We start from the raw sequence: 14,885 nt of genomic DNA, 5'->3' as shown, positions 1-14,885 counted from the left end.
TATCTACAGATCAGTGAGCAGAGGGTTGGAGAGGGTCACATGCAACAGGTCACATGTCACAGTGGGGATCCAGGACTCATGGCCCCATTTCTCTGGCATTGCCACCCACGCTCCTTGACCCAAGATGCCCTCTTAAGGCACTTTCAGCATTTTTGTAAAGAGCAGTTTTTTAACAAGCACTCGCCCTGTCTTTCCCACCCCCACCCCCCCAGCAATCCACTCCCAGGATTTAGATCCGGGTGCACCTTCTCTTCCCTGCATTCTGTCCAAACACTATTCCAGCTGGAAGAACAAATCGCAGTGTACCACTGACAATGTCAGGGCCGGCTAGGGCAGGGAGAAGGGGGCACCCTCCATGCAGCCCCTCGATGGCTGGGGAGGAGGAAGAGCATTCCTGGAGATGGAGAAGGAAGATGCTTTCCTTCCTCCAATGACCCTTTGCTACATTGACACTCTTGGGTCCTTAACCAAAGGTCCTGCACCGCTGGTTCACTCTGGCCTCCCCTTAGCACATCCTCCCCTTAGCACATCAAATGCGAGCACTCCACCCCCTCACCCTGAGGGCTCAACCTGAGGCCTTGACTGAGTCCCAGGGCAGCACAGGCCCCTGCCACCTCCGGCCACCTCACCATCCTGCCCACTCTGTAGACACAACATGGGGCTCTGCCCATCCTGCCTGTCCAGGCCCAGAGGGGAGAAGAAATATTTTCTCTCTCCTGTTCGCCAACTGATGCGCCTTCTGGAAACCCCATAACAAAGCGTGGCTAACTAAATCATCATTATTTACACATGCAGCCTGATCAAGGACATTTAGTCATGTAATTAGGTACCTAATTATGCTGAAAATGCAATTATATGATTTTTTAAGTGAATTAAATCCTCAGAGAAGTGGTAAGGATTAGCACACGTGATCCAGCTAGAGGACAGGGACAGCAGAGGGCACGTCGGTGTGACCAGGGGCTGCATAGAAGGCCAAAGGTCTGTACTTGAATCAGGTGTGGAAGCACAGGCGCACATACACACCATACACACACATGATGTCAGCTTCACCTCAGGGTCCCCAAGACTCTACAGTGGCCTGCCACAAACCAGGAACTTAATAAATGACAGCCATTAATATCACTGGAAGTTCCATGCACATCTGTGGAGTGACTGTTTAATAGCTGACTGGGAGACACTTAGGGGAGTTATTTATTTAACATGTGAGAGGCAGGCATGGAGAGAAAATAATGATAAGAGTCAGTTGGGAGTTCCCATTTGGCTCCGCAGGTTAAGAATTCGGTCTTGTTACTGCTGTGGCTCAGGTCACATCTGTGGCATGGATTCCATCCCTGGCCCGAGAACCTCCACATGCCGCAGGCACAGCCAAAAAAAGAGTCAGTTGGGACCTGTCAGAGGATATTTTATGCAGCATGGCTTAGTCACTCACCTAGCTCTGTGTCAGGTGTTTAGGGGGAAAATGCGGTAGCTCAGAAGTTAGTGCAGAGGCAGACTACAAAGCACTTTCATGGTGTTTTGACAAGTTGTTCAGCCAACTACAGTTTGCGGCCTAAACCCAGCCTGTGGCCTGCTTTGGTGCTGGCAACTAGTTTGTGCAATTTTTTAATAGCTTGTATCTTTTTAAAGTTTCTTTTAAAAAACAGACAAACTTGTGAAACAAAGAAGAATATGCAACAGAGACTACATGTGGGCTGCAAAGGCTAAAATATTCATGAGAAATGTTGCTGCCTCTGCGGAAACAGAGGAAGGAGTGCAAGCAGGAGTCAGGGAGGGTTTCTCAGAGGAGGTGACTTGGCCCAACCTCCCTGGCTGAGCAGGAGTGTCTATAGCAGACGTGGCAATTCCACCTCCAGGAGCTTACCTCCAGCCAGCCTATTGCATACCAGAAACAACAGTAGGAGACAAATTCAGAGGAAGTGCCCCTGAATGAGGGCTGGGAGAACCAAGGTTTCTGAAACATAGGGCAGCAGGACGTTACTGTCCCCAGTGGGGAGGGAGAGACACTCGGTGATGCTGGCCCTGGAATCATGGGACATCCATTCCGGGACTGAACTCATGGAAGAGAGCAGCTAGAAGGAAGGGAGAAAGGACACAAAGATGCCTGGACCCCCAGCCGACCCCAGATCCCCATCTCCCTGACATCCCAGCCCACAGGGACCACAGGCCACCAAGCCTCCCACCCCAGCCCCATAGAGCAACCCTCCCCTACAGCAGACACCAGGCTCCCTCCCTGGAGGGACCAGGACCCTCTCAGGGATGGCTGTTTCCCTCCACCACCAGGCGTCCAGTGGAGACAGGGCCATGAGACCCTGTTGTCCCTTCCTCCCTCATGTCACTTCCTTCTCTTCTAGGTGGTCATCTGCCATTGCTCCCAGACACCACCTCCCATATCAGCCTACGTGCTGTCCACACACACTCATGTGCGTGCACACTCGCACACACGCAACACACACACACCCCACATACACATAACACACACCACATATTCACACGCACACACATGCACATGCATGCACTCACACGCACAACACTCACCTTACATACAGCACACACACAGTCACAGACCACACACTCATATTCCACACACACTCACACACACACCCCACCTACATCAGTCCCCCTTTTGGCACCAGCTCCCGCCCCTGCAGTAACCAGAAGACGACATCATCATCATTATCGGGGACTTGCAAACCCTTCCTGTCAGCGCCCCCTGCTCTCAGCACTTCTGCTCAGGCCCTGGCTGATTCCGCATCTCCAGTCCCACCATTCCTCAGCCCCCTGGGCACCTAGAATCCAATCCTGCCCACTTCCTGCCACACTCTATTTCCTCCATGCATCTTAGATGCCACAGCCCATGGCGAGAGCTCTAGAAAATACACTCAAACGCCCCACCTCTCACCTCTGGCCTGTACTGTGGCCCCAGCTGGTCCCACCCTCTGTGCAACAGCTATCCTAAGAGCATGATAGCTGGTTCACGTCGCTTCTGCTCAAAACCCTCCCCTGGCCCTGTCTGCCTGAGCAAAAGCTGGCGCTGTGGATCCAGCCACTGTTGCTTTTCTGACCGCATCTGTTGCCACCATGCTTGCTTTACTCCAGCTGCAGTGGCCTCCTGACTGCTCCCACCCCAGGACCACATGGACCCACCAGCTGTTCTGCTTTCATGGGGTGGGGGTGGGGGGCTGACAGGTGATACTCTCTTCTGATTGAGCTTCAGAGCAGCCAGATGCCCAGGGTACCTCCCAGAGAGAGGCTTTATCACCCTCGCCTCTGCTCTCCCCAAGCTGGAGAGGTCCCCACACCTGCCTCCACCCTCCTCCCCCACACATTTGGCCTTGGCTGGGACATTGCAGTCATAGTCCCACCAGTAAATGCTGAGGACCGTGCCTGAAAGAAGTACCCAAGTCAGCCTGGGGTCACTGTTAGGGCTGCAGGTCATGGGAGGCTGTGTATGTGCACAGGTATGTAGGGGTGCAGATGTGGGTGGAAACTATATATTAGAAGAAACACCCCCATATCCTAACCACCACCCATAGCCACCATCTCAGGAAAGCAGATTTACTTTCCTGTTTCTAACACATTTTTGGAATATTTAACATAATTTAGAGTCCTGTTCCTTCACGTTAAACATGCGTGAGCGTTCCCTCCTGTCACCAAGAACTCCCCTGTTTCTCATCCTGTCATGTGGGTGCATCAATATTACGTCTCCAGCTCCTCAACGATGACACTCCGACTGTCCTCCCCTTTAGTCTCCATGTTAAACCAGATGGTGATACACTTTGCTGAGCATGAGCTTTTCTTTCTGTTTCAGATTATTTCTCCAGGATCAGTGACTAGAAATGGGGTTTTTGATTCTCAGGGTGATGAGTTTGCCAAATAGTATAGGAGAGGACTCAAAGCGCCCAGAGAACCTGCTTTGACCAAAGCTGCGTCAACACTGTTGACGCGGATCCTGGGTGATGTTCAAATAGCCAGTCTACACTGGGCACCAGCCCTGGACTCACCACATAGAGGCTCACAGGGAACCTAGGAGTGATGCCATCTCATGGTGTGACATGTAAGGATACTGGGTGGTGGGGGGAGCTCATTCTCAGGCCAGGCAGGGGAGCCAACAGAGGTGACAGATTCTCAGAGTGTGTTACTGTGTCTGGTCTCCAGCTAATCAGCTGGTCCTGAAGGAAAGGGTGCAGGGCTTAGGCTGAGGATGGGTGGCTGTGACAGTGACTGCTGGTCTGCATCCTGAGAGGGTGCCAGCCACCCCCTCAGTTCTGCCTCCTGAAACTAAGCTCGCCCCCTTGCAAGAGCAGTAATGAGCTCAGTAGTTTTCAAAGGGAGGCTCCTGGACCAGCAGAATCGCCTGGGAACCTGTGAGAAACTGGGATCTTGGGCCCAACCCAGACCTGCTGACTCAGAGCCTGGCAGTGGGGACATGGCCCAGAGCTGTGGTGTGACACCCCCAGGGACCTGCAATGCACATGCAAGGTTCAGAACCAGGGCCTCGACGGTCAGTCCCTTTAGGCTGGGGGTTTACTGTGTGTATTTTAGAGATGAGGAAAAGAGGCCCAAGATGTGGGGCAACCTGCCTGAGAAATTCCATTCTCCGCGGTAGGCATGACCCTGCTGGAGACAGAAGGATGAGGTGCTGGCCATGTGAGCGGACTAATGAGACTCCTCAGGCCATTCAGTCCTTCCTCCTTAGGGCTTTGTGTCCTGTACTCAGCATTCCTATTTTATCCATAATTCAGCAAATTCCCACTGAGCGCTCCCAGGATCCCTTTAGCCTGAAAGAGAGGCAGAGCCTCGAAGTCTGTTCTCTCCCTGGAGGCCTGCTTGTAGAGAATCCTCCACATCAGGCTTGCCCTGGGTGCGCCCTGGCAGGTAGGCTTTCTCTTCCTCTGGGGACCAGAGCCCAGAGATCACCCTGTGCAAGCTGAGGAGGCACAGGTAGGAGTCAAGGGGAGTCAGGGCAGTGGGTCTGGAGAGGTAGAGCCCCTCCCCCTGGGGAGGACGAGGCAGATACATCAGGAGACCTCTGAGCCCTGAGCTGGGAGCATGGCCTTAGGAAATGGGCTGGATCTGGGTCAGGGTTGAGGACAGCGCTAAGGACAACCCACCTCCAAATGCCACTGGGCTCAGAGGATGGGGTTTGGCCAAGGAGAGGGCGGTCCGCCGGGAAAGGGCCCCAGCTGCACACTGATCAGCATCACACAGACCCAGATCCTCGAGGTGGAACAGCTCTGCACACACAGACGAGCCCACCTCCCCTCTTTGGTGCGGTGTCAGGGCCTCCAAGCTGGGCCACCCCCTCTCCTCCCTGCTTCTCTTCCCCAGTCACCACATCCTTTCTTCCGTGTGTAGATGAGAAGGCTTGACAAGGGTTAAGTGCAGCTCAGAGGCTAAATCGCTGTCCCCTTTTGGCTGTGACACCAGCAGTCTCCAGGGCAGGCTCTGTCCCAGAGAACACATCCAGGGGCTCCTCACGGGGTTTTGGTCCTGTCTGAGTCTCAGCTTCTGGTGGCGTCTGCTGAACCGGTCACCCCTCCAGCCCAGCCTTGGCCTGGTGAAGGCCCAGCCCAGGCTCCTCCCAGACCAGACACAGCAGGAGACTGGGGTCACTTCCTCCCTGTCTTCCTGTCTCTTCTGAATTCCATTTCCTTAGAAATCCTCAGCTCCTCTGGAGGGAGCAGGGGTGGGATGTGGGGAGCATGCAGTGGTCCCCCTGCCTCACTCTGAGCCATGGACAAAGGGGGAGATTTGCTGCCTCCTCAATAAGCCCCACCCCACATGGCACAAAGGTAACAAGTCCTCCAAGGAGAACCCGTGTGTCTTCTCAGCAGACCCTCGTCTCCCCACACTGGCCCCCTTAGGGCTTCTTGCCTACTCTTTTTTGCTGTCAGTGTTCTGGGCTGAGGGCACAGTGGCTCCGTTCTTTACACTCTGGGCCCAAGAATGGAGGACAAGCAGCTCTTCCTTTTACTTGTACCCTGTAGCTCAACTGAGCAGACCAGTCCTTAGGCTGAATAAGGCTCTGCTTTTAAAAAGCTCAGGGATTAAGAGCAGGGGGATGCGGGTGGAGGAAAGCCTGAATCTGGGTGGTGAGTTATGGCATCCTCAGCTCTCTTTCCAGTTCCCTCCACTGAGCACATCCCCCAAATGCCTGGATGTGAGGACTCCCTCAGCAAAGGTCCAGAGGCCGGCAGACCCCCTCCTGCCTCTGCCCCAGCCAGCATCCCCCAGCTGACCAATGCTGGCAATGGCTCTGTTCTCCTGGGCAGGAGCCCTCTTCTCCTCTTCACCTCACAGGCCTCAGCACCTCACCCAGCAGTGCAGTGGTTTGATGTGGCTTGGGTACCCCAGATCTCCATCTCTGCTTTTACCCGGGAGCAGCAGGTTGGGGACAGCAGGGAAGGCTGGGCAGGGAGGAGAGCGTGGCTGGGTCATGTGAAGGGTTTCAGAGCAGTGTCATGACTTTGCATAGCACTTTGGCAGCCCTGGGATTGGGGAGGTTGTTTACAAGGTGACACACAGGGATCATGGGGCAGTCATTCTGACCTTGAGACTAGCAGGCGCATTCTGATCAAGGCAGGTTACATTGACACTGGCCTCGCTTGGCCAGGCACTTTGGCCTGAGAACTTGGTCTGCAAGCCCAGGCAGGTAACACACATTCTCTGCACAGACAGGAGAGGTTGCATCTAGAGGCTGCAGGCAGATGACCCCCTCCCCCAGGGTACAGCCAGAGGCTGCCAGGAGCCCCACCTCTGACACACAATGCCCAGACCACGTGGAGGTCTGGGCTTTCCCTTCACATCTTCTCCTGCCCCTGCTGCTGGCCTTGCACTCCCAGCATCTCAGCAGACATCTTGGGACCTCCTCCTCCAGGAAGCCTTCATGATGACCCAGAGAGAACCCTGTCCAGACTCACCCAGAGACACCCTTGGATGCAGGCACCTCACCCTAAAAACAGCCACGTTGCTGGATCGTAGTGGGTGCTGGAGAAAGTCTACCCAAGGGAAGAATGAATAGACGACATCGTGAACTATCTGTCTGTCTGTCCTAGAAGCTGGGCATCCTGGGGCTGATGGTTGAGGTCCCCCCATCCTGACAACAGCCCAGACATGTCTTTATTGCTCATTTTGACACCTAATCACACAGAGTTCTGGCAGCCTAACTAACTTTTCATGTAAATGTGTTGCGTCCCCTCAACCCTCTCATAAGCCTCCTGGGGACAGGCCCCTCCTCTGCACAGCCCGTTAAGCCTGGGCCTGGGCGAAGGCCAATGCTTGGCCACCCCAGCCAGCTCTCAGGAGAGATGAACAGTGGGTCACAGGCCATCCGTTCCTTTCCTTGGGGCGCTTGTCTTCTGAGACTGGCTCTTCCCCAGTTGTACATGAATGCTACACCCTTTCAGGGCCACAAAGCAACAAACTATCAAAGAAAAGAAAATGCCTTTGACCTTTTTCCTCCCCAAAAAGAAAGTCAGTAAACACAGTTGTCAGCTGTTTTCTGCTTCACTTGCCTCAGGCTCTGAGGCCAGAATCTAAAGCAGGAAGAGGAGGCTCCAGTGGAGACAAGGAGAAACGTCTACACCACAGAGTTCCTGAACTCCTCCTGAGCCCAAATCAGACTCACGCAAACCATGGCCTCCCTACCCCTAGAGCACTTGGCAAAGTGTCTTTTCTTTCTTTTCTTTTCTTTTCTTTTTTTTTTTTTTTTTTTTTTTTTTGTCTTTTTAGGGCCTCACCCATGGCATATGGAGTTTCCTAAGCTAGGGGTCAAATCGGAGCTGTAGCTACTGGCCTACACCACAGTCACAGCAATGCAGGATCCTAGCCACATCTGCAACCTACACCACAGCTCACGGCAACACTGGATCCTCAACCCACTGAGCAAGGCCAGAGATTGAACCCATATACTCATGGATACTAGTAGGGTTCGTTAGCCACTGAGCTAACAGGAACTCCGCCAAGTGAACTTTTCTGACCAGATCTGTAGACTCCCTGAAACAGAAGACTCTCTGGGTATGGAGCCCAGAGCAAAGCATCGAGCAACAGACAAGGCCACCACTGCATTGCCAGCACCATGGTCATGGACAAACTTCTCCAAGGACTTCACACAAACCTGCTCTTCCCTTCATGATGCTAAGGCTGAAATAGTCCTCCTCTTCCTGAAGTCGTCCAACCCCTCCTGGTACCTGAATTCTCCCCCTGGGCTGGACCAGGTAGGCAACAGGAAACAGGAACAGGGTGCTTCCTCTGAGACACCTGAGGTAGGTCAGGAGGCGTCAAGACCTCAGGAAAAAGAACTTCCCAGCACGGCTTCATCTGAAAAGATAAGTGAGTCCTCTCAGTGGTGACACAAGGGTGGTGTGTGTCCCGGTGGTCATTGCCTGACCACTGCTCTCTCTTGACATCTGAAGAACACCACCTGACCCCAAGGAGCCAGCTGCCAAATCTCTGTGCCTTGGTGGCTGTACCCAAGGTGCCAGCTGGGGCGGAGAACATTGCCTGCTGACTTGGAAGGACAGCACTTCTGCACCTTGCTGCCTGGGAGTGGCTGCCTTTGCCCAGGGGCAGATGGCTAACCCCCACTGCTGACCCATGAAGCCAGAGAGGGCTGGGCTGCAGCCAGATCACTGATGGCAGGGAAAGAAGCCATTTTCCCAAGCCAGCAGCTGGCGCTCTGAAGAGTGCCCACATTGCTAACCCCAGGTTAGAACATGGGCTCTGCCCCTTTTGACTGTGAGATTTCAACACCTTACTTGACCTCTTTGGGCATGCATTTTATTACCCATAACTGGGGAAAAAAAAGAAAATACTTCCCTCCTGTCAGGTTGCTGTAGGACTGAATGAGGACGCATACATGGCAACTTCAGCCAGTGCCTGCTGCCCAATAAGTCTGCACCCCCACCTCCCTCGAGGCTGAGTCTCTTGGGCCTGAGCCATCACTTCCCTGGTCCTGGAACATTCTTCCCACACCTGAAACTTCCCAAGGCCTCCAAGAGAGCATCACCTCTGACCCTGATCTCGACCCCACCCCCCACACCGTGGGAGGTGGTGACCACCCCGAATGTGGGTTTGGGGCAGGAACAGCCCTTCCCTTTCCTCTCGCTCCCCAGGCCCACACGGGAAACATCTGTTGCCTCTGCACTTGGCGCATGACCTGGCCCTGGCCTTGCAGCAGGGCTGCAGCTGAGGGTGGGGGTGTTCAGAAGCCCAGAAGTGCTGAACTACTCAGCCATTTGGCTGCCATCACCCACATCAGCTTCATGAAGCTGTGCTTTGTTGTCCGTATGCTGCTCCATCTCCTAGTCAGGCGACCCTTGAACCCAACACTGTAGGATGACAGCTGTCGCTTATTCCCTCTATAGTGCTATTGTCTAAATTACAGTCTGCAAACATCACAGTGAATGCCGCCCTCTGCAAGAAACACCCTTTACGTTGTGACTCTGATCCACATGCTTGCAGTGTGTGCAAGAAATAAATCAGAGCTGCCCAAATAGCATCCCACCTGCCGGTGATGGGCCCGCTGTTTTCTAGGCTATTTTCTCTGTCTCCTCTCTCCTCCTCTTTTTGTTTCTCTCCTTATTTCTCCCTCCCTTTCTCTCTTTGCCTCTCTTTGCCTCTCTCTCTCTAGCTGACTCTGACTTTCCTATTGGACAAAACTGCCCTAAGTGACTCATATGTCACAATCACATCCACGGTAACCTAAGTAAAGTAATGTCCTTTCTAGCTGAACTGTGAGGGGCTCCTTGAGGACGGTCCAGAACCTGCCTCTGTGTGCATTTATCTGATGCCTGCAGTCATTCCCACAATCACCCATTCAGTAAACATTTACTGAATACCTACTATGTGCTAGATAGTGTCACAGCTTCACTTGATCACCCTGGATTGCAGAGTCCAGCATCTGCTGACCTCCTGCCTGTTCCTGCTCTGTCCCCTTGCTGACCAGAGGATTTGTTTTCTCCTCTCCTTCACTCCCAGGCTCTGCACTAGCCCTAGAGTCCCCAGCCTGGCTCTTCTCTGCCGGGACACAAGCCTGGAGCCCAGCTTCTTCCCACTGCGTCCCTCCCCCACCAGCAGCCAGCTTCTTATCAGAAAGAGGTATCTGGCAGCTGGCTGGGGAAAATGACCTCATCACACTATAATTGCAGTGATGATCTGAGTGGAAATGACTATTAGAAGCAGGCTTCTCTGTTTTAATATGCGCAGCCATTGTAATGGGAATCTGGGATTTCCATGAACACTGATATTTCCGTGCTCTAATAATCTTTGCTCTCTCACATCTCCCAGAGGGGAGGGGACGGGATGTTCTGTGCTGGTTCCAGCCTCCTGAACATCCTGGCCTTCTGGCCAAACCACTGAGCTTCGAGAAAATGCACTTAGCAACTCGGATGGCACCACAGAGTGGTCCTTCCTGCAGGAGAAGGATGCAGAGGCCAGTGGGGGCCTCAGGGAAGGATCTGGGGACTAGAACCCTCCTGGGAGGGGCCTTCAAGTGAGGAGAGAGAAAGTGCCCCCCCAGAGGTGAGAGCACAGGTGATATCCTGGCCTCAAGCCACTGGGCCAGCTGTGTGACTTGGGCACATCACACTGTGAGCCTCAGTGTCCCAGCCGTGCAGTGGGCCAATAGTACATGCACATGGTATACTAGCGGAAGGCAAACCAGCACCTGCCATGTGCAGATACTCCACAGGTGGTCTCCTTTTACCATCATCCTCAGAAAATCTGAGGCCTAGACAGGCAGGTGATGCTGCACAGCCACGCCCACCATGCATACCCCCAAAGGTGTCTTGTGAGCACCTGCAACTGCAGGCAGGGCACTTGGTCAGGAATGCTTCAGGGATGCTGCAGGGATGAAGCAGGGATCCCTCAGGTGGCTGGCATGGTCCTAAAGATGCCAACATAGTATCTGACAATCCTGAGGGTCCACCCAGTGCTCTCCAGCAAGGGTCAGCAAGCAAGCAGAACCTGGACCCCGCTCTGTGTGCCCACAGCCAGAGGCTTGCCATGCGCCATGATGTTTCTGGCACACCCTGGCCTGGTGCACATGTGAGCAGAGTGCAGACAGCTGAGATGTTTTGAGTTATACATTGTGTCCTCTCACCTTGGGGACTTCTGTTCTGTTCACAGATCCTGACCCGGGGATGGCCTCCAGTGACGTGGACATCGCTGTCATTGCAGGTAGGAGGTCCTGGGGCCCTTCGGGCAGCCAGAAGGGTCAGAGGAAACCCCTCATAGGTGGTTAGGATGTGGATTGGAGGACTCTGCACCCTACCCCATAAGAACATGTGCTGGAGGGTGAGGGGCTGAGGCACCCATATCAGGGCCTGTCAGGGCCCTAGATCCACAGGGATCCGGGACTACAGGTGTAGTGGTGGCAGGGGTCCAGGCTCCCTGGTGCCACACTTTTCCTTACCCCAGGTCCCCCGCTCTGAACCCATCCTAAACCTGCCCTGGCCTTGCTTTGATGCCTGTTCTGGCCCCCAGGGCCAAAGCTATGACCCCAAACTGTTTCAGGACAAAGTCTGTGGAGTACAGCTTGCTGTTTCCTTCTGAGATGATCACTTCTCACTAGCTCATTCATAGGTCAAGGAACTTTACAATTAAGCATATAAATAAAAACAGGTGATCTCCTGGCATTCTCCCACACCTTGGACAGCTGAACCTTCTTTTTCTTAGCCACTATCATGCACATCGTGCACACAGAAGTGTCCCCCTGAAGGCGGTGGGAAAGTGAGGAAATGGTCCCCCAAAGGGACTTGGGAACAGCTGTAGGCACCCCCTTCCATATTCACCAGCAGCCCCTCCCCAAGTAAACCCACCTTCTCAGTCAAGGCAGAGGGTTTGTTCTATGGCCTCACAGCAAACAGCTGAACTTGAATGCCCCCCTCTTGAGAGTGCCGCATGTTAGTCCTACCCAGACCCTTCCATCTGCCCCCTCACCCCCTCACCCCTAGGCTGAGTGACCTGTTCCTTCTCAACCAACTCTCAGGGCTCACCTCCCGCCCCTCCTGCAGACCCCGCCTCCAAGGAGCACAGGGTAGTTGGGAGGGTTGGAGGGGAGCATAAGCCACACACCCCTGGACTCCCTCTCTGCGCATGCCCAGCACAGTGGCACCTAGAGCGCGGCCACGCCCAGTCTCCACTTCCCCTGGAACTTTCCCCTGGGTTTAGAGTCTCCCTGTCTCCCAGCTTTTTTTCTCGTTGCAGCTCCTCAAGCCCCAAGCCCAGGAAGCCCTTGGGATTGTCCTGCTTTTAAAACTCACAGTTCTCAATTCTCCGTCGTGTTTAGTGTAGCAGAAACACTGAGGGGAGCTATGGTTCCCTCTCCAGGAGAAGGAGGGTAGTGCAAAGAGGACTTCTTGGAGGAGAGGGAGAGGCTGGTTTACCAGAAAGATGGAGAGGGGTGAATATCTTCAGCAGACATGGGAAAATGGTCAAATAAGAAGTGTTTAGGAGGCTCAGAGAGTTAAGGATCCCACATGGTCACTGCTGGGGTTCTGACCACCGCTATGGCGGGAGTTCGATCCCTAGCCCTGGAACTTCCACATGCTTTGGGCATGACCAAATAAATAAATGTTTGGAGAATTACCAAAGCGGCCAGATAGATTACAATAAGAAGAGTTTGAAAATTATGGCAAGTTCCAAATACTAAAATGTGGCAGAGGTGTAGGCAGGGCCACTCAGAAGACTGAAGGAGAACTTGGATTAAACGTGAGTGCTTCTTGTGAGAGAAAGACATCAAATTGTTAACAGCAGTGATTTCTGAGCTGAAGGATTAAGGACATTTTAATTTATGTTTATGTTTCTCTGTATTTGCCAGGTTATAAAATAATTTTCCCAGTATTTTAATATCGGTATATAAAATACCCAACTCTTTAGAATTAAACTTGTTTATCCCTTTAAAACAAAACAAAGAAAAAAAAAAACCCCGCAAGATCTGAGAGCTGCGAACACCTCAGTTTTCAGCAGACAAATGATTGTGTTCTGTGGAAGCTGCGCTAGGTCCGCCTTCTTCAGCGGCTCCGGAGGTCCTTGAGGCAGGGTCTGTTCTGGGGCCCCGTTACGGCAGCTGTCAGCAGGTCTGAGCAGAGGAAGAAAGGACAGGGGACGCTTGATGGGCACTGTACACCAGTCAGGGAAGGGGGCAGGAACCAGCCAGGCTGTCAGCGCTTGGCGTGCGTCCAGCACGTGTCAGTCCGGACCGGTCCTGGCCCCGCCCCCACGAAGCCGTGCTTCCCTCCCACAGGCGTGATCACGGCCGTGGCCTTCGTGCTGGTCTGCCTTCTTCTGCTCGCGCTGCACTACATGTACCGGCACAAGGGCACCTACCACACCAACGAGGCCAAGGGCACGGAGTTCGCCGAGAGTGCGGACGCGGCGCTGCAGGACGACCCGTCCCTCCAGGACAGCGGGGACAACAGCAGAAAGGAGTACTTCATCTGAGGAACTTCACCAGGACTCTCCTCCCCCAGCGCCTCCGTCCAGGAGCGAAGACCCCACCACCCGCGGCACCAGGCAGCCAGCCAGCACCCCCACATCGCGTGACACGCATCTCACCTCGGACACGGGGTGTGGCCGGCGCGGAGGGAGCAGAGGAGGATGGAGCTGGAGAGGCCTCTTCCCCAGGGACCCAGGGATTCTCTGCTAGAGGGAGGAGGTATGGGCCTCCTGGACCATAAAAAAAGTTGCCACCTACATGGCGTGAATGTGAGCAGGGTGCTGGGCCGGGGGGGGGGGGGGGGGGGGGGCTGGGGAATAAGGAAGCGAGTCATCATTATGCTGACTGGGGTTAATGGCATCAAATATCAGCCCAGTGACATTTGGGGGGAACAGCAGGTGCCGGAGCTCAAAGGCACCTTTGTTTGCCGTTGTTTCAGCTCTCAGTGATTGGAAATAAATTTGAAATAAATGTAAGGGAGCATTCAGTCAAATGACGTTGCTGTGATTGTCTAGGGAAAGATAAACATTTCAAAGGGCTTACTTGTTGCCCACACAATTTTGTGCTGGTGCTGGGAGGGCTCCATCAGCAGTTCTCAAAGGGGATGGAGGGTGCATGTGGACCCTGGGCCTGACCTAGCAGGGAGGGACCAGTGACCAGTATTCCCTTCCCCACACTGGCACAGCTTTGGGACACAAATGCACAGCTGCAGTGTCTCTCTAGAAATGGATTGTCCCTGCCCCCAGGGCACTGCTGAAGTTTTTCTCAAATGCCTGGTATTAGAGAGGACCTGTTAAAAATATGAGCAAACCCTATCAGAAAAGGGTTCCCAAGCCCCCTTCAAGCACGTGTGTGGAGGCTCCCCCGTAGCAACAAGCAGTTCACCTCTGTCTGGACACTATCTACCTGGAGATAGAATCAAATTCCTCAAGTAAAGGGCTCTGTCTCTCAGGGACACCCTCACTTCAGAGGTCAGGGACAGCTCAGGCTGTCACCTATGCTTCTGGCTACAAACTGGAGGTTCCAACCACTCCTCCCTGGGATTAATTTGCTAGAAGGGCTCACAGAATTCAGGAAGACCCATTTACTCACTAGATTATTGATTTATTAGAAAAGGTTATTGAAGGGTAGGAATCAACAACCAGATGAAGAGATATGTAGGGCAAGGTCCTGAACAAGGTCCCAGCACAAGGGCACAGAAACATTCTGGTCCCCTGACAAGGAAACTCTGAAAAAGAGCCCAAAATCTGTCTTGTGGGGTTTTACGGGGGTTGCATTACAGTCATGACTGACAAAGTCATTGGTCAATGGTGACCGACCATCAGCCTCCAGCCTCACTCCTGTCTGGGAAATCAAGGGGGTGAGACTGAAAGTTACAGATCTCTTAACAGCCTGATTGTTTCCCCTGGCAACCAGCCCCCAACCTTCTGTGCTTCCAAAAGTCACC

General features: G+C 53.5%; 1 protein-coding gene across 1 annotated transcript in view; it reads left to right on the top strand.

Moving 5' to 3' along the window:
• GYPC (glycophorin C (Gerbich blood group)) overlaps positions 1 to 13,931 on the top strand; it is a 30,571-nt gene extending 16,640 nt beyond the window's left edge. Inside the window, exons 2-3 of the mRNA XM_003133289.6 lie at positions 11,128 to 11,178; positions 13,247 to 13,931. Coding sequence (XP_003133337.3) covers positions 11,128 to 11,178; positions 13,247 to 13,443 — 248 coding nt within the window. The 3' untranslated portion in view covers positions 13,444 to 13,931. The remainder of the gene's footprint in view (positions 1 to 11,127; positions 11,179 to 13,246) is intronic.

The sequence above is a fragment of the Sus scrofa genome, chromosome 15 (assembly GCF_000003025.6).
Source record: "Sus scrofa isolate TJ Tabasco breed Duroc chromosome 15, Sscrofa11.1, whole genome shotgun sequence".
Taxonomy (NCBI): Eukaryota; Metazoa; Chordata; class Mammalia; order Artiodactyla; family Suidae; genus Sus; species Sus scrofa.
This window is presented reverse-complemented; position numbering and strand designations above follow the sequence as displayed.